This window comes from Pseudonaja textilis, chromosome 1 (assembly GCF_049901715.1).
Source record: "Pseudonaja textilis isolate UNSWEBS1 chromosome 1, rPseTex1.2, whole genome shotgun sequence".
Taxonomy (NCBI): domain Eukaryota; kingdom Metazoa; phylum Chordata; class Lepidosauria; order Squamata; family Elapidae; genus Pseudonaja; species Pseudonaja textilis.
In genome coordinates this window covers 52,931,812-52,951,353 of record NC_141990.1, presented here as the reverse complement: position 1 = coordinate 52,951,353, position 19,542 = coordinate 52,931,812, and the positions used below count along the sequence as shown (strand labels likewise).

The following is a 19,542-nucleotide window of genomic DNA, read 5'->3' as shown; positions in this document are numbered from 1 at the left end:
CTGTTTTTGGGTGCAGCCTCCAAAATTGCAACCAGATATAAATGTTTAATTCTCCCATGAGCTATTCAGAGCATCCAGTAGTGGGAGGTGCTTCAGTCTCTGCATGTCTAGGATGGGCTTAATTTGTGAAATTCTCCTCCTCGGTGGGACTCCTCCCCAGCATTCCCCAGTTTTGTCTCAGCCTCGTTGAAGATAGGCAGTGCTTTTTGTTCTTCCTTGGCCGAAACAGGAGAATTATTCAGCAGGTTTGGAAATAGTCCAGTTTGTTTTTTCAGGCTTTTAGCCTCCAAATCACATTACAATCTCCTGACTTTAGCTCTCTCCATCTGACCATCAGAGATCATTTGCATTTTCGGGCAGCGCCGTTTTGCACATGGAAGCAGCAGGCGGCTTCGGCATTGCACTGAGCTGCTTCTACCCCCTGCCATTGTGATTCTGCATTGCCTTTTTCTACATCGGCAATAGCAGCGTAGGTGTTTTTGCCCTCATCCGAGTCGTATCGTTTGATTTTTTCCCCTCAGAACACCATCTTAGTGTGGAAAGCATAAAAGCTTAATTCTTTCCACCCCTTTCCCAGCCGTTTCTAAGCCACAAGGAGAAGCCGTCGGAGGCATTTTCTTCACGCAGCGGGAGTTTGTTGCTGGGAAGCGTGCGCCCTCCAAAAGTAACGACCATTTTTTTGCTTTTGTTTTAAAGACCGTGTGGCCGCGCTATTTGTAACTCGAGCTGTGTGAGGTAGTTTCCTTCCCGATCCGAGGTTTCTCTTCAGATAACCTAAGGAATTATTACATCTCATTTTCTTATTAGATTCAAGGCCATCCGTGCATTATTGTTGGCTTAACCCTCACAGCCTTACCCACCCAGCGGCACAACAGCGAGCACCCAGGCCTGTGTCCGCCTGTGCAGGGAAGCTGTTGAAGGCCTCTCTTTATTATCTTGGCCTTTTCAGGTGTTCTTAATTTGGCTGTTTGGATACTCACTATATCAAGCTGTTTTCTATTAATTTAGATATATATATTTATATCTATATATATTGGTGATTATCAATAATAATAATAATAATATAAATAATTTACAGATAATAAATATTCAGTATTAATATCTTAATAACGAAAGATATTATTACTGTGATACAACTCATTCATATATATGTGTGTGTATGTATGTATGGTATTCAGCTTTGTTCGGGTATTTTCCCATGTCATTATAGTTGTGCTTTTAAAGTTGTAGCAACGTTTCGGCAGAATCTCATCTGTCATCATCAGGCTTCTGTATTGTGTTCGTCTGTGAGTCAGACTTTAACAGCCATTTCTGTTTTAAATTTGGGGCTTGCCTACTGCTGTGCCAGAATGGTTTTTTTCTTCATCCTGATTGGTTGGGTCTTGGTCTGTTTTTATTGGTCTTGGAGTTTGCTGTGTTCTGCTTGATTGGTGTTTCTAATATCTTCTCTCTGTTTTGTAGCTTTTTTTATCTTGATTGGCTGGCAACATTGTGTTTCCTGTATTGGAGGCTTTTAGTGCGGTTTGGCTTCGAGTAAACAGACAGCTATCATTTATTAGGAAGCTAGGTTTCATCTGGGTGCCTGTTTGGGGTGTGTTTGAGCTGGAGGTATCAGGGGGAGTCTGTTTGTGCCCAGGTGTTTGGCTGGCTTGTGGTGTGCAGATTTTTTTTGTTTGTGAGTGCAAGCTTCCAAATAATTGACAGTCTGGTGGAGTCATCTTTTCTATTCATGCTTTCAGGTCTTTTTTCAATCTCTATGGCTTCTCTGATAATTCTGTGGCTGGGGTTTTCTATAGTGGCTAGGGTTTTGGTGACATTGAAGTCGATGCTATGACCTGTGGCTTTCATGTGTTAGACTAGTGAGGAAGTGTGTTCCAGCTTTTTTACTGTATTTTTGTGTCCATCCAGGCGGGTACTTATTCTTCTATTGGTCTGTCCAATGTATGTGGCAGGGCATGATGCACAGGGAACTTCAAATATGCCTTGGTTTTCCAGGTCAATTTTATCTTTGGGGTTTCTTAGGATGGCTGCTATTTTTCTGTCTATTTTGAAGGCAGTGTTGATGTGATGCCTGTGTAGTATCTTACTGATTTTGTCTGTAGTACCTCTTATGTAGGACAGGACAGCTGTTCCATGGGTCTGTTCATCTTCTAGGTCTCCATTATGTCTCAGTGTGTTTTTGTGGATTAGGCCAGTGATTTTGCTTTTTCGGAAGCTGTTAGCTGTCAGTTCTTTAGTCAGGGTGCATAGTTCAGTCTTTATGTGTGTCTTGTCTGCCAGGCGTTTGGTTCTGGCAATTAGTGTTTTGGCCACGGAGTTTATCTGTGCTGGGTGGTGGTGGGATTGGGCATTGAGGTAGCTGTTGGTGTGTGTTTTCTTCTGGTATATGGTGTGTCCTAGTGTGCCATCTGTTTTTTTGTAGATTAGTACATCTAGGAATGGTAGTTGTTTGTTTGTTTCCGTTTCCATGGTGAATTTGATTTTGGGGTGTGTGCTGTTTAGGTGTGTTAAGAAATTGTTTAGGTTTTCTTTTCCATGGGGCCAAATAACAAATGTGTCATCGATGTATCTTAGCCATAGTTTGGCTTTGTGGGTGGCATTGGCTAGGGCTCTGGATTCGAATTCTTCCATGAACAGGTTTGCAATGAATATAGATATATGAAGGGGATAAGATATTATCAGGGCAACCAGTCCCTTTTTGGATCAGGCCCCTGGGCGTGTCAACCACCTCCACAGTATAGCTTTGAATAATGAGCAGACTGCATTTCTTTCAATCAAAATGGCAGGCAGTAGTAGCTCTCAGACCTTAAAGGTCAAAGCTAAATCTCAGCAGAAATTTAAGCAGACAAAAGGTCATTCTAAAGCTTCAGAAAAGGATGCCAACAGGCGCTATAAAGCATTAGAAAAACAAATAGATAAGTGTACAAGGGAGGCACACAGGGCCTCACAGGACTTTCCGCCCCCTAGTCCAGGACCGTCTACCTCTTCCCACCCTCCTCCTCCCCTAGATCTCTCCCTCTCATCCAGGTGCAGCTTAGTTCCCCAGAGTCAACAGGCCCAGTTACCTGGATCATCGACCACGCAAAGGGCTCCCAAAGCTACATTCACTCCAACGGTTGCTGGTCTTTGATAGGACAACATTCTTCCAGAGAAAGTTCCAGAGAGGATGAAGGCATGGATGGAGCTGGCAATCCTCCAGGGAATTGCAGCAGGTCTTCAACACGCAGTTCTGACAAGGGAACATCCTGTAACCGCTGATTATGATTCTCAATCACTAAGGTCATTGACCAGGTCGGAGCAACACTATACCCAGGTACAGTTACAGGGGGAAGCATCCCTCCAAATACAAGGTCAAGGTACCATCAAAGGTCCTCATATCTCTCCACTGGTGGACCAGACCAGTCATCAACAGAGGTTGTCTCTTCAAAGAGCCCCACAGACTTACCATCACCACCGATGCCAGCCTGTTTGGATGGGGAGCTCACTTTCAATCGCTCACAGCCCAAGGCCGCTGGTCCTCTATAGAATAGTCATGCGGCATAAACTGGCTGGAGCTTCGAGCAGTACACCTGGCTCTCCGCAGCTTCCTTCCACAGGTACGCAATCATAACAGCAAAAACTCCCATAAACAAACGGGGGGACACAGTCGAAACACCTTATGCGGGAAGCAGAGCGCTTGTGTCGTTTGGTGGAGAACAACCTGCTTTCCATCAGAGCAGAGCACATTTTGAGCCTGTTGAATACACAGGCAGACTGGCTAAGCAGGGCAACGATCGACCAATCGGAGTGGTGCCTCCATCCGACTCTGTTTCAAGAGGCGGTCAGGAGATTCAGGCAGCCGGTGGTAGACTTGTTCCCTTCCCCCCTCAACTCTCAGCTCCCCAGATTCATTTCCAGGTACCCCTCACAAGGAGTGGAGAACTTCAACGCGCTCCGCTGCTGTTGGCCTCCGGGACTTCTGTATGCATTCCTGCCACTTCCACTGGTTCCCAAGGTCATCCAGAAGCTGCTGGATGAAAGGATGGAGCTGCTGCTAGTAGCTCCTTACTGGTCCAGACGGCCATGGCTTGCAGACCCCCGCAGTCTATTCTCTTCACCATGGAGAATTACGCCAGACAGGGTTTTGCTAACCCAGGGACCCCTTCAACATCCGGACTCTCAATGCTTGCACCTGACTGTCTGGAGGTTGAGTGGAGACGTCTGAAGAGCGAAAAGTTTTCCAACAGAGTTATTGCTCTCATCCAAGTTGCCAGATACCCCTCAACAACCCGCATTTACAATGCCACATGGTCCAGTTTCTGCAAATGGTGTACTAAGTCTCAAATTGATCCCATCTCTCCATCAGTGGCTCAAATCCTAGAGTTTTTACAAGAGGGGTTTGACAAGGGATTATCACCTAATACGTTGAAAAGACAGGTGGCGGCCTTGGCATTGGTTGTCACTTGTGAGGGTCTATTGTCTCTTTTTCATCACCACGCACACGGAGTTTCCTTCGAGGACCCACAAATTTACACCCGCCAGCGGTTCACTGTTATCCCACTTGGGACCTTAACAAGATCCTCATTGCACTCACTAAGTACCCTTTCGAACCCTTGAAATCATCAAGTCTCCAATTTCTGATGTATAAAGTAGTTTTCCTTGTAGTGATCACTTCCGCTTGTGGTATTTCGGAACTGGCAGCTTTGTTGATCAGACAAGACTTTGCATCTTCCATCCTGACCGGGTGGTCCTTTGTCCTGATGCTACGTTTATACCCAAAATTAATTCGGCTTTTCACAGGGCACAAGAGCGGATACTTCCTAATTTCTGTCCCCGGCCATCCCAAGGGTTGGAACTACAATGGCATCAGCTTGATGTGAGACAAGCATTGCAAATATATATTCACCGCACAGCAACTTTCAGAAAAACAGAAGCTTTATTTGTGTCATTTCAACCCAACACTTAGGGATGCAAGGCCTCATCTTCCACAATAGCGAAAACGTATCAGACTCAATCACTACAGGTGCCCAGGGGCATAACAACTCATTCAACAAGGAGCGCCACAACGTCGGCAGCGTGGGCCACGCAGGCACCAATAACTGAAATTTGTCGAGTCGCAACCTGGGCCTCTCCATCGCCCTTCATTAGGCATTATAAAATAGATGTGTTTGCATCTGCTGAGGCCTCCTTTGGCAGAAGAGTTCTGCAACCGGTCCACAGGGACCAGGAGGGGAGTCCAAGCCAGATGGAGTCCCTCCCGTCGGACAGGCCAAGCTTTGGTATGTCCCACTAGTGGATGCTCTGAGCAGTTCATGGGAGAAAAGGCGTTGGTACTTACCTGATATGCCCATTCTCTTTGAGCTGTGAAGAGCATCCAGCCCTATCCTTTTTCCGTCTGGTGGGGTCCTGTTTTGGCCAACGAATTATTAGGGCATTGAGGGCAAAGATGTTTATTTCTCTCATCTTCGCCAAAACTGAGGAATGCTAGGGAGGAGTCCCGTGGAGGAGGAGAAGCGTTCCACAAATTAAGCCCAGACTAGACATGCAGAGACTGAAGCACCTCCCACTACTGGATGCTCTTCACAGCTAAAAGAGAATGGGCATGTCAGGTAAGTACCAACGCCTTTTTTATGTGACAAAAGAATAAATAACATTCTCAAGCAGTATTCATATTAATTGTACTGAGTTAATTTAATAAGCACTATAACCACTGACTAGAAACAAGGATGTCTTCTTGTTAAAAGAAGTTCAGTCACTGTTGCAATTAGTCTGAATCTGTCAATTTTGGTTTTTCTTAGTTTGTTTCTGCCTGGTCAATTAGTTTGCAAGAATAGTATGACCTCACATCTTCCTGCAAATTGTATTTCATGTACTCCTTATTTTTTTATGGTGCATTTCCTAGTATGCGTATCTCTTTTCAAGACAGGTACTGTATCTCTGATATAAAATATTCTGTGCATACTTCCCCAAAACATGTATTTTATGAATTTCTAAGTGCATAACAAAATTCTAAAAACTCTATACTTCTGAATAAATTTATTATGGAAGATGCTTCCTTGGAAAAAGTGGTAACTCACATTATGTGGCAATACATTTGTACTTGATAATTTTCTGATGCAAGATATAAATGTACTCGTACAGAACCTATGGGGTTTTGCTTCTTGGGTTGAGGTGGTTAGTTTATGCCTTTTTGTAAAGAAATTAACATTAGTTTATTAATTAGCATTCTTTTTTTCCTTTAAGGAGCGATTTCAGTTTCCTGCCCAAATGACAGATGTGTCTGAAAATGCCAAGGACCTAATTCGAAGGCTTATCTGCAGCAGAGAACATAGACTTGGGCAGAATGGAATAGAAGACTTTAAAAGCCACCCATTTTTTTCAGGGATTGACTGGGATAACATTCAGAACTGTGAAGCACCTTATATTCCTGAAGTCAGCAGTCCAACAGATACATCGAATTTTGATGTAGATGATGACTGTTTAAAAAATTCTGTAAGTAATAGAGGAGAGTATTTGTAATATGTTACATTGATATTTATGTACTTATGTTTAAATTTTCTATCTTACTTTTTACTAAAACCCCAATCATTATTTAAGATAGGCAGCAAATGAACTTTACAAACAAATAAGTAAATAAAAATTACTGATAGACAATTACGATCAAACTTTATGTCTGTTGGGTCACAAAACATGGAAAGAAGCTGAACAATAAGCTTTCATTAATTTCTAAAATAAGAAAAAATTGCAATCGGACACTCCAAAAAAGAATAGTTTTTATTGTTTTCTCAGCTTTTTGTTCTATACATTTTGGTGGTATAAACATTGCTGGAAATAAGAAACATTGAACCAGAAGCAGTTTTATACTACCATAAATGATCAAGGAGGCCAGCGGTAGCGTTTCTGTGATGGTCTTTTCAAATCTGCTACTTTTTCTGAACCAGAATACCCATTGTGCTAATTTTACCTGAAATTAATACAAATGGATTAACCTTTTCTAAATTAGTAAACTCTTCTTATTCCTTTAAACCTCAGGAGACAATGCCTCCACCATCACATACTGCATTTTCTGGCCATCACCTACCATTTATAGGATTCACATATACAAGTAGCTGGTGAGTAACCAGTTTTTTTATATTAAATCATAATAGAATAGCTCAATTATTTTGTGATTTAAAAATAAAATAGAATTAAATGTAAGTATTTCGTTGCATTATTTGTTAATATTTGTTTCTGTAACGTGTGCATTTTATATAAAAATTTTGAACCAATTGTGTAATACAAAATTCATAGGGCACATTGTTTCCATCTTCATAGTAATACAGAAAATGCAGATTGTATAATAAAACTGCACACCAGACAAAATCCCTAATTTTTATATCCAATGTATAGTTTTTCCTCTATCTAGAATAATAATTTTAAAAAGGTAGAGGAGTCCCTGCAGATTTTACTCTACTATTTATTGCCAACTGAAGAGGCAGTGCTCATCTCCATTTCAAGGCCATTGAGCCAGCACTGTCTGAAACATTTCCATGGAAATGGGGTGTGAATATGGAATCCTGCTTTGTTTAAAGTATTGAATTCTGGATATTCACTGTCAAAGTCTGATTTTCACAATACAGATATGTGGAAGTGTGTCATAATTTGGGGGGGCAGATTTCTACAGATCTCCAAAAAACAATAGTTGACACTCATCAGGCTGGAAAAGATTATGAAACTATTTCCAAAGAATTTGGACTCCTTTAGTCCACTGTCAGCAGATTTTGTACAATTGAAGGCAGTTTAACACCATTGTTACCCTCCCTAGGAATAGTCGACCAACCAAGATCACACTAAGAGCAAGGCATATAATACTTTGGGAAGTCTCAAAGAATTTTAAAAGAAGTGATGTCTAAGGAACTAAAGGCCCTAGGAACTAAAGAAATGAAATGGCCAAGTCCAAATCCTGTGCTTAATCCTATAGAAATATTATCGACCTGAGGTAGGCAGTTCATGAGAGGAAACATATTCACATCCCTGAGTTGAAGCTTTTCTGCAAGAAAGAATAGGTTAAAATTTCTCCAGGCTGATGTGCAGAAATCGATCAACTGAAAGCAAAGGTTCACATTGCTTTGAATCATTTCCATGGGTGGGATTCAGCTGGTTCAGACCCGTTCAGCTGAACCAGGTGTTAAATTTACATCTGGTTTGCCAAACCAGTAGTTGAACCGACCAGCTGTCCCTGCCCACCCCGCCTCACCCAGGAGTCTCCTCGCAGCTCATTTTGGATGCAGGTAAGTGCATCCATGCAGTCCATGCGGAGGTTCTGGAAGAGTGAAAAATGGCCCTCCCAGAAGTTCCGGAAGTCCGGGAACGGGCCTGTTTCCTTCTGGAGGGCCTCCAGACCCCGGAGGAGGCCGTTTTCGCCCTCCCAGAGGCCTGAAGGAATCCTCTGGACTCTGGGGAAGGCGAAAAATAACCCTCCCAGAAGTTCCGGTAGGCCATACCCACCATGGCCATGCCCACCCAGCAATTGGGCAGAGAACCGGTTGTTGGGATTTTTATTTATTTATTTTTTAAACAAGTTTTATTCAGTTTTTCACATAGATTACAAAACAAAAAAGCTCTTTTGAGTAGACAACATTATTCCGGGTCACCACTTTTACATGCAAATATGACATGGTTATATATTCATTTTTACATTCAACTTCCTATCTTATCCAATTTTAACTTAACTCTATTATTACCTTTTCCATTCCAACTTTACAGAAGTAAAGAACAAACAAATTATTCCTGATCTCTGATATTAGTCTCAATCTAAACATCCTCTCAGTTCATTTTAATTATTTCAAGTATATTTCTTAAACATCAATATTTCTTTTAAAGATAAAAATAACAATAAGCATTCACCTAATAAAAATTATCAATGTCCCTCCTTCCTCTTAATAATCTATATTACCCTATTTCCATATCTTCATACTTATTACCTTTTAATTCTTTTATCTGTCAGATTTGCAGTTTCATCACATATTCTTTCCATAGGTTCTAGATTAACACAAGCTTGTATACAAGAAGAAAAGCATAAGTCGTTCCCCCCCCACCTTTTACTAATTTAAGTGTGTCACCTCAGTGGTTTAAATATACCTTAATTCCCAATAAACATTTTATTTTTATTTTTTATTTTATTTGATTTGTCAATTGTTTACAAGATAATAAGTATAAGTGTATACATAGTTATGAATACATGAAATGGGTACATATAAGAAAAATTAAAGAAAAATAAAAGAAACAATAGGACAGGGACGGTCGGCACGTTGGTGCACTTATGCACGCCCCCTAGAGACCTCTTAGGAAAGGGGTGAGGTCAATAGTAGACAGTCTAAGGTTAAAGTTTTTGGGGTTTGGGGAAGAAACTACAGAGTCGGGTAGAGTATTCCAGACATTGATCACTCTGTTGCTAAAGTCGTATTTCCTGCAATCAAGCTTGGTGCGGTTAAACTTGAGTTTGTATCTGTTGTGTGCTCTTGTGTTGTTATGGTTGAAGCTGAAGTATTCATTGACAGGTAGGACATTGCAATGTATGATTTTATATACCATGCTTAAATCAGACCGAAGACGGCGTAATTCAAGGTTTTCTAGTTCTAGAATTTCAAGTCTGGTGGCATAAGGTATTCTACAACGAGTAGAGGAGTGGAGAACTCTTCTTGTGAAATATTTCTGGACTTTCTCAATTGTGCTAATATCAGATACGTAATGTGGGTTCCAGACTGATGAGTTGTATTCGAGTATTGGTCTAGCAAATGTTTTGTATGCTCTAGCTAGTAGTGTGATATTACCAGAGAAAAAGCTACGTAAGATTAGGTTAACAACTCTTAATGCCTTTTTGGCTATGTAGTTGCAGTGGGCTCTAGCACTTAGATCATTAGAGATGAGTATTCCAAGGTCCTTTACAGAGCTTGGATCATCAACAAGATCTTGACTATTCAGCTTGTATTTTATTTTCGGATTTTTTTTGCCAATATGTAAGACAGAGCATTTATTTGTTGAGATTTGAAGTTGCCATTTGTTTGACCATTCTGATACACAGTCAAGATCTTTTTGAAGGGTAGCAGTATTGTCTGTGGTATTGAACAGCTTTACATCATCAGCGAAAAGAACACAGTTGCTCTTAATATGATCACAGAGGTCATTTATGTAGAGTATGAAGAGAGTTGGTCCTAGAACACTGCCTTGGGGAACACCACTATTGACAGGTACAGAATTTGATAGGACGCTCCCAATTTTGACCATTTGTTGTCTGTTTGACAGGAATGCTTCTATCCAGTTATGCAGGTGTCCAGAGATACCATAGGATTTTATTTTTAGTAGTAGTTTGTCATGTACCACTGAATCAAAGGCTTTACAGAAGTCTATGTAGATTGCATCTATTGTTTTGCCCTGGTCAAGTTGTGTAGTCCATATGTTTTTGCAGTGTAAGTTTTTAACTAGTTATGATAATAGTCATTCCCTAATAAACTACATAACATTATATATCTTTTCTGTCAGATTCCACAATGTATTTTCCCCCTTTAATTTCATAGAATTTATTTATTGTTTCAAAACAAAAATAAGAAAAAAAACAAATAATCCATTTTAACTAATCCTGGTCGCTGATATTGATCTCACTTTTAAACATTCTCACAGTTCATTTCAATTATTTCAATTTATTTAATACACACTGACATTTCTTTTAAAGATAAGAATAAAAATATGCATACATCTACTAAAGAATATCAGTGTCCATCTGGTTGTTGGGAATTTTAAATCCCACCCCTGATCATTTCCCTCAATAAATGAATGAACAAGTACAATGTGTTTCACTCGTTTGTTTAATTCGGTTCTGTTCATCTAGTTTTAGGACTTGTATGTAGAACAGATCATGTTTTAGGTCATACTTTTGCAGAAATATTGAAAATTCAGAAGGCTTCACAAACCTTTTAGCATCACTGCATAATTGGAGAAAGTATACCTAACTATGTGGGTAATTTGTAGTTATTTTTTTCTACTGACAGAACTATTTCATTGCTGGAATGGGGAGAGGTGACAAAACTATTCTCTTCCTTCCTTATGAGTGTCGCCACTTAAAATTGACTCTGGATATTTGGAAGATCATTAGAAATCAATTTGGATGGGAATAAGAGGGAAGAGGGACAATCTTTGTGAGTGGATTTCATCAGAATGTTCAAATGGATTTCTACTTCAATTATATTGGATTTCAATTGCAATTTATGATGGCCTCATTAATACATTTACAAAAAAGTGTACAATAAAAAGACCTGTTTCCCGTTTTCTGTTGGAATGTATATATGAACTTTTAATTATCCTAATATGAAAGTCATAAAAATCACTCCGTTAAAATATTCTAAACCTGATAAGTATCTTCTCAGTGTCCTTTCGGATCGTAGTACTCTAAGATTTGCAGCTGGGCAACGTGTAATGGAACTTGATGCCAATGTTCAAAGAACACTAGAAGATACCTTAGCTACAGAAGCATATGAGAGACGAATAAGACGTTTAGAACAAGAAAAGCTGGAACTTAGCAGAAAACTTCAAGGTATTCCTATGTAAAGTACACATGATTATCTATTTAGGTCAATTTTGGATTCCATGACTTAAGTGGTGAAAAGACTTACATTACTACATTTTCAGTAAAAACAGTATTTGAAAAGATTCAGCATATAATTGGACATTAACAGATTATTTTGCAACTTTGTCTAGATGCATAATACTTTGACAGTATAACAAATTTTACAGCTACTCTTAACTTCAAATTTGTCTGATGTTTTAACTTGACTGCATTGAACTTGAGCAAACTTCATGATGCTTGCTGTTCCAGGCAAGAATTTTGCACAATTCAGTCCTCATATTCCAGATAGCCGTCTGCCAATGTGTTGTATATTTTTTTAGATGAAGGATATCTTTCCTGAGCTGGAGACAAGATGTTCTTTTAGTTGAATTACTCTGCTTTTTGTGTGGTCATATGGTGCAATATGTGAGAACTACTTTGAGACTTAAATGTGTGGAAATAGTACCTATTTTAAACTTAGCACAAATGCCATCACTTGGTAAATTAGCTAACGTACTGTTTTTTAAAAAATAGAATCAATGTAATAGTGTAAGATTCATTTTCTTACTTTCCTTGATCACTAGGAGAATGTGAAGATCAGCCCCATATAATGAAGTTCAAAAAGTTTGGCATGACAGAAAGTTTTATAGAATCTTTAGATTGGGGTCCAAAAATTTTCAGGCCATATTATGATTTTTAAATGTCAAAATATATAGTTTGAAAATTTTGAATGCAGTTTCTTATATCTTCCTTGCTCTTTTAAAGAGTCCACACAAACAGTCCAGGCCCTACATTATTCAACTGTAGATGGTCCATTAACAGCAAGCAAAGATTTAGAAATTAAAAGCCTGAAGGATGAAATTGAAACGTTGAGAAAACAAGTCACTGGTAAGTACCAACACTTAATACTGAAAACATTACAAAACATCACAGAGCAGAGAGATTGCCTAAAAAGGTGACCTCTTTAGATAATATTTCCTGTCTCATGTCTTTTTTTCCTCCTTCCCCTCTAAATAGAGAAATTGGAGAGAAAGGAATTACAAGAGAGTAAGTAGGCACATAATGGAGAATACACATGAAAAGAGATGCAGTAATGCTGACTATTTGCCAACCAGATAGCCTAAGGTTAATTAGTTAATTTCCTTTTTGCCAATTATCCTAACATCTGGGTAAGCATTCCATAGGCTGGGGAAACTTTTTCATATTCATTCCTGTTTCTCTGGTTCCCTATCAGTGAAGAAATCATTGAAACTTACTAAAGTGTTTTCTTGCTTCATTTCTGCTTATAAGATCATTTAACCAAACTGCATTTTCCACCTTACTATTTCTAACTTTTGCATTCAATTCTCCAATCACCAAGCAGCATGTCTACTTGTATGTTCTGTTGACTTTATATTGAATTTGACTATTAAATTAGTCAACTTCATTTTCTTCTACATTAGTGGTTGGAGCATAAATACTGATAACTGAAGGCTGTCCTGCAATGCCCAAATTATTTGGTTAACTGACTGCATTTACCTATATACATTGTACCTAAATACTGTATTTGCTGTATAGTCTCCCTGATAATGAAATGGTAGAGAAAGGGATAACCAAAATGAAGAAATGAGAGTGCCATTATTACTATGTCCCGGTTAGCAAATAAGATTATAACAAGAGGACATGGTTAATTTCTGTCCTGAATAAAAGCATGGAGTATATTGTTTGTTCTTTTATTTTCTGCTATTATAAAAGTAAGGATTCTACAGTAGGTCATGTTAGAATTCACTAATGGCAAAAAGATAGATGAAAAATCTTATTATACATGTTGCTATAATAAGGCCTGTAATAGTTACTAGCTTTAAAGGGAGATTTTATAAATCCATCAATAAATCTTAGTCACAATTACAAAGTAGAGTTTCTAATTCTTAATTCTGTTCCCTGTGATTTCCATATATGGAGTTTTGCATTTTCGTAATAGCATATCTAGAATATTTAAAGCCTAATATTTTGGGTGAGTGTCTCATCCAAATCTGTACAGGAAAGAAGTAAAGGAGCTGCCTCTGCACATTCTTCCATTATCTTTTAATCAACTTCATCTAAAATTTAGATTTAAATCTCTGAAGTTTGGATTTCAAAACTCAAAAATAATATTTAAAACAATCAAATTAATTTAAAAGATTTGGATGGGAAAAAAGATTAAGACTTCAGAAAAAAATGAAAGTTAAGTATACCTTCTAAGTGTACTTACCTGGCAGGGAAGATACCTTGATCACAAGTATCTTTGAGATAGTTTCATAGCTGTCGCACAGATATTTAGGCCCTGAACTTTTAAGGGATTTGAAAATCAAAAACTATTTGATTGTCCCTATATTAATTTATCAAAATTAACATAGTATGATCTTAGTATTTTTGTGGAAGATGGTATCAGAACTCAGCAATATGGTAGTACCTTTATTGTCTAATAGATTTTATTAAGAGGAATAAGCTTTTGTGAACCTTTTACTAAGTTGCTAGTTAGAAAAGGTTCTACAAATCTCTGATTAATTAGTATTTGTAGTAGTGCCCAGAGCTATTTTCATTGTGCAGGTTTTGCTAATGACAGAGCCAGTTTGGTATAGTGATTAAAGATACTAGCCTAGAAATTGTGAGTTCTTGGCCTACCGTAGGCCGTGCCATAGGCACAAAGCCAGCTAAGTAACTTTGAGTCAATCACTTTCTCTTAGCTCTATGAAGAAAGCAATGGCAAACCGCTTCCAAAAATGTTGCCAAGAGAAGTGCACTGGACTTGCCCATGCAGTTGCCAAGAATCCAGACTGACTGGAAGGCAGAAAATCAATCTCTCTTAGTGTCATCACCTTCGTTGCTCCATTTTGCATGATAGAGCTTCCAGGCATTCTTCATAGTCTTACGTAGACACTGTATAGTCTAACAGTGATTTAGCCAAGTCTTTGGTATTCATTGCCAGATCCAAAAGCTCTAGAAAAATTACAGATGTTACAGTAGATGCACTGTAACAACTGTGGCATCAAGGAGCACTTCCAGACTACAGATCTATATTTTTAAGGGAGGGGTATACAGTATCTGTTGCCATCATAAACTGAGACTTGTGGATTGTTAAGCAAGTACTTGTCCAATCCAAGTCATTCCAGGCTTGATCCCTTTCAGTCCCAACTGTCTCCAACTTATTATCCGACTCGCTTTTCTTTCCCCACATTTTTCCCTGCCTTGTGGGGCAGCAAGCATCCCTAGAACTATGGGGCTCTAGGGCTGCTTGCCACACTGGAAAACAGCAGCTGCCTGAGTCCAGTCCCAGCCACAGTCACCCTTGTCTGCCTGCACTCCAAGACCTCTGCTGCTCTACACTCTGCTGCCTGTAGACTGTAAGACTAATATATTTTTATGAACAGCACAGTTTTTAAAAAAAACCTAGAATTTTTCTATTTGAAATTTCAAATAGCTTCTTCTATCTTACTCGTGTTTCCAAGAAAATGATCTCAGTCAGCATCTTGGCAATATGTCTGAAGCAAAAACAAAGGGATGCATTAGGATAAATTAGGCTCAAGATATTGTACATAATGAAAATGAATGGTATAACATCATTCTGTATGCTTTGTTTATTTCTTTTAAGCAACTTCTAATTTGTTTTAAAAATAATAGCTTGGGAAGTAGATTACTTTTGCAATTTCAGAAATAGTAAAATAAATGTAATAAATATTACATTGAATTAGAGCTTTAATTATTTAATTTAATTTCCTTTAATTAGGAGTAATTAAAATCAACTATATATAATAAGATGTGAACTACAAAATTTTGTCTTGAGTAAGGCAACACTTCGGCTGATTTTAAAAACATGCACACAAAATACTAAGCACCTTTCAGTTTAATTTGCTAAATTATACACCAAAGCTTTTAGCTTAGACAGTATCTCCCCTAACTGCTACGTGTAAATGTTATGCAATATGTCTTATTACATTTTATTGTAAGAGAAAATAATAGCATAACCTGCATTACAACCTGTGATTCTGAATTTCATGAAGATGAATATCATGAAATAATAGTTGCAGATAAGAATTTCATGTTTACTTAGTCAAAGGTGCTTCTTAAAATCTGAATTCAAAGTCTATTTGTAGAGATTTGAATGTTTTTCCTTATTTAGAATTAAGTTTACCAACACTAATATTAAATATTGTGGGTTCTGTTGTTGTCACATGGTGCCTGCAAAGGGCCTATTTCTTCTTAGTTATGTTCTTTTCTATGTTATGCTCAGTTATTATCTCTGCATATTCAGCATGCTCATGTTTTCATATATCTGTCATCTGTCCTCTGTTCCTATATTCTGAATTAACAGAAATAAGTAAGATGAAGGCAAAATTGCACAACCAACCCAAACATTAACTTGATTTTGTATGTCTTTTTCTAAAAACAACACCTATGAGTTGATATTGTACCAAAAATAATAAAGAAAATATTAAGAAAGCATAAGGGCCTCACTATGATTTCTTTTAGGTAGAAATTCTTTATTTTTTTCTGTTCAGTTTTATTTCTCATCAGTATAGATATTTGAAAATGGGAATGAATTTCTCATTCTGTGGGACATTTGTTACAGTTAATACCTCATTTAATAACCAAGTGGATTCAGGATGTGATGATATTGTTTCCTGTTCAGTCTGTGGGCCTTTTGACAACATATACAGTGCTTTTCTATAAATTCCTTTTGTTTTTGTAATTCAGATTATTCATATTACTATGCACACAAGGTATATTCTCCACTAGCATTACCATGGGCTAACTAGAATATGTTTATATTTTATTTTTACATGCTTCATGGTAGGTAGGGAACCCCCTACAGAAGACTCAATTTAATACCCTGTACCCCCATAAAATTTGGACATTCCCATTTAAAAAGGCCTTTATTGAGTAGGAAGTTACTATTTTGTTTTTAATTGATCTACGAAGAAAGAAAATTGTGATCCACCTGGAGTTTTTAAATTAAAACTTTATATGCGGATTCCCACTTCTATAAAATAATACAGAGATGAAATTCCCACCATGACATTGGTGGGAATTCTTGGATTTAGGAAGAGAAAATCTAAAATTAGCAAAATTGACCACAGACCCACACTAATCCCTAGCTCATTTAGAGTCTAGAGCTCATTTTACAGAAGACACAGTTTGAAGAAGAAATGGATACAAGATCACATACCTCTCATTTTAACTGGCAGAAGGTCCTGCTACCATAGCCGTCACTTCATACATACAAACTGATAAATAGTTCCTAAACATTCAACTCTTCTGGGAAGTTGGAATGAATGATGGGTCCTTTTTGTTGCCCAAAATGAGCAGTAAGGCTTCTATTTTAGTGTTTTATATTTCTCAGTAATTGTCTCTTATAGATTCTGGGCGATTAGAGCAGCAACTTGAAGAAGCCAGTTCTGCACAAAGAGAGTTAGAAGATGCTACCAGACACATCAAAACTTATGAGAAGCAAATAAAAGCACTAAAGCAAGAGCGGGATGATCTTAATAAGGTATAAACAATCTGATCAACGTTTTTTATTTCTATTTTAGCTTTAGAATACTTCACTTCCGTATTCAATCATCTTAATGTAGCCACACAACAAAATGGTTAGGCCATATGAGTAATTTGTCTGCATTTGATAGTATTTCTGAAACAAGTGGCAGTCATGGCTAGGAGGGGCTTTGCACAATTTCATGTTGTATGCCTGTTGCACCTTTATCTGGATTGTGAAGTCCTGCACAGGATCACTCATGCCCTAGTCATCTCTTGATTGGATTACTGCAATGCACTATATATGGGCTACCCTTGAAAAGTATCAGGAAGCTACCGGTGATGCAGAATGAAGGGTGCACATAGTTCTGGGGCCCCTACAGTGTCACATATAACACAGCTGTTGCACAAACTGCATTGGATACCATTTTGCTTCTGGTCCAGTTCAAGCTGTTGGTTGTTACCTTTGAAGCCCTATATAGTGTGGATCCAGGGTATCTAAGGAACTATCTCACCCGAATGGAATTAGTCTGCTCTGCTTGCAGCAGCAGAAAAGGCCTGCTTCAGACCTCATTTGCTAAGGAATTTTGATGGGTGGGGTCAAGAAGGGCTTATTCTGCTGTGATCCCAACTCTGTAAAACACTCTTATAACCAGACGTGAGAATTGTTCCCATCTTTTTTGGCCTTCTAGAAGGGTTTTAAAACTTAGTTTTGCCAGGGGAGTAGTCACCATTGGACGTGGTTTATGAGGTTAAAAGACCTTATCCAAGTCTTGCCATCCATGCCCTTGGTTTTGTTTTTTGCATAGTTTTGAAGTTTTAATGGGTGTAGATTTAAATGTCTAACTTCTTTTCTATTTATCTTTTTATGTTCTGCAAACTGTATGTCTTATTTGTTTTAACCCTATTTAATGATAGAAAGCTAATATTTAGGGATATGTCATATTTTGTTTCTGATTGCAGGAACTGCTTGACTCCAGCGAGAGGTTAAAGGCACAAACCAAAGAACTGAAAGATGCACATAGCCAACGGAAACTGGCCATGCAGGAATTCTCTGAGATGAATGAGCGACTTACGGAATTGCATTCACAAAAACAGAAGCTTACCCGCCAAGTTAGAGATAAAGAAGAAGAGATGGAAGTGGTGATGCAAAAGGCAGAAAGCTTGAGACAAGAATTACGTAGAACAGACAGAATAAAGAAAGAAGTAAGTTTAATCCATCTCCCTCTCTTTCTCTCTCTCAAATTTTTAGAGCACCAAAAAATTTTAGAGCACCAGATTTACCTTAGTATTACACAAGAAAGTTCACTTAAATTTAAATTCATGTGTTTGTCTTTTAGTTAATTAAACAATGGTAATTGATAAATAATAGACTCTGCAATTCATTTTGAATCTTATACATATGCTTATTGACATCATCTTTATGATAGAATTATATATGCAGATGAATCCACAAGTTTCTGGACTTAGTAAGGAAAAGCAATGCTGAAAGGAACGTTTCTGATTTTAAAATTGTATTTGTAGCTGGAAGTTCATGCTGAAGCTGCAACTGCTGAGGCATCCAAGGACAGGAAGCTGCGTGAAAGAAGTGAGCAATATTCTAAGCAGCTGGAAAATGAATTAGAAGGACTAAAGGTTAGTCTTTACTGATTTCACCATTTTAAAGCGGATGAGTGTCTTTGTCCTATGTAGGGTAGGAGACTTGCAAGTTTGTGTATTATTATTTACAATAGCTTATTATGAGATGACTTTAAATTGAAGGCATACTAAAATGTATAGAAATCAATCATTCTTAACACAGCCGTTGTTCATGTAGATATTCATTAGATACGTAATCTCAAGGTATTTTAGTAATGTGTTTTCTTTTAGTTTCCTACTAAAACTTTCATGAGTGAAATGGTGCATGATAGGGCAAAACGTTTTGAACCAAGGCACCTCAAATGAGCTGACTTACAGAATACATCCAAAATCAAGGATCCATGGCAAATCTTATAAAGCAATTTGTGACATAGTATAAAATGTCATAAAACATTTCATGTGGTCAAATTCTGATGTTTGACTGGACTGTCCAGTTCAACATGGGCTACTTTCAAGGCAAAATATATCTGTGAATAATTTCCCTGAATTTTTAAGAACTTTTCAAGTGCTTTAGAAGCTTTGCTATTGTTGAAGGCATTGAGGAATGAGGACTCTGGTAAGGAAATAACTCTGAAACAATGACCCAAGGAGTCATGGAGCACCCCACCCACACCCACCCCGACAGCAGAATAATAATGAGCTGGCTTGAAATGTATTTCTGTGCATCTATTGGAATCCTATAATAGGAACTACTTTGCAGTGGTCTGTTTTCTATTGTTAATGCTGGAAGAATGGATAATTAAATTATGATTTGTTATGCATTTATCAAAGAGGAAACTCAGTTGAGAAACTACAGCAATCCAGGGAAATGCAGTTTATTACATTTTATTTTAAAATCAGTGTCAACCACAATT

The 19,542-nt window shown here is 38.0% G+C and overlaps 1 protein-coding gene across 10 annotated transcripts in view; it reads left to right on the top strand.

The window, feature by feature from the left end:
* CDC42BPA (CDC42 binding protein kinase alpha) overlaps positions 1-19,542 on the top strand; it is a 158,299-nt gene that overhangs the window by 83,340 nt on the left and 55,417 nt on the right. For all 10 annotated transcript variants that reach the window (XM_026695643.2, XM_087934521.1, XM_087934485.1 and 7 more), the window contains 7 exons: positions 6,223-6,471; positions 7,012-7,091; positions 11,382-11,548; positions 12,326-12,448; positions 16,936-17,069; positions 18,014-18,256; positions 18,575-18,685. In XM_026695643.2, coding sequence (XP_026551428.1) covers positions 6,223-6,471; positions 7,012-7,091; positions 11,382-11,548; positions 12,326-12,448; positions 16,936-17,069; positions 18,014-18,256; positions 18,575-18,685 — 1,107 coding nt within the window. The remainder of the gene's footprint in view (positions 1-6,222; positions 6,472-7,011; positions 7,092-11,381; positions 11,549-12,325; positions 12,449-16,935; positions 17,070-18,013; positions 18,257-18,574; positions 18,686-19,542) is intronic.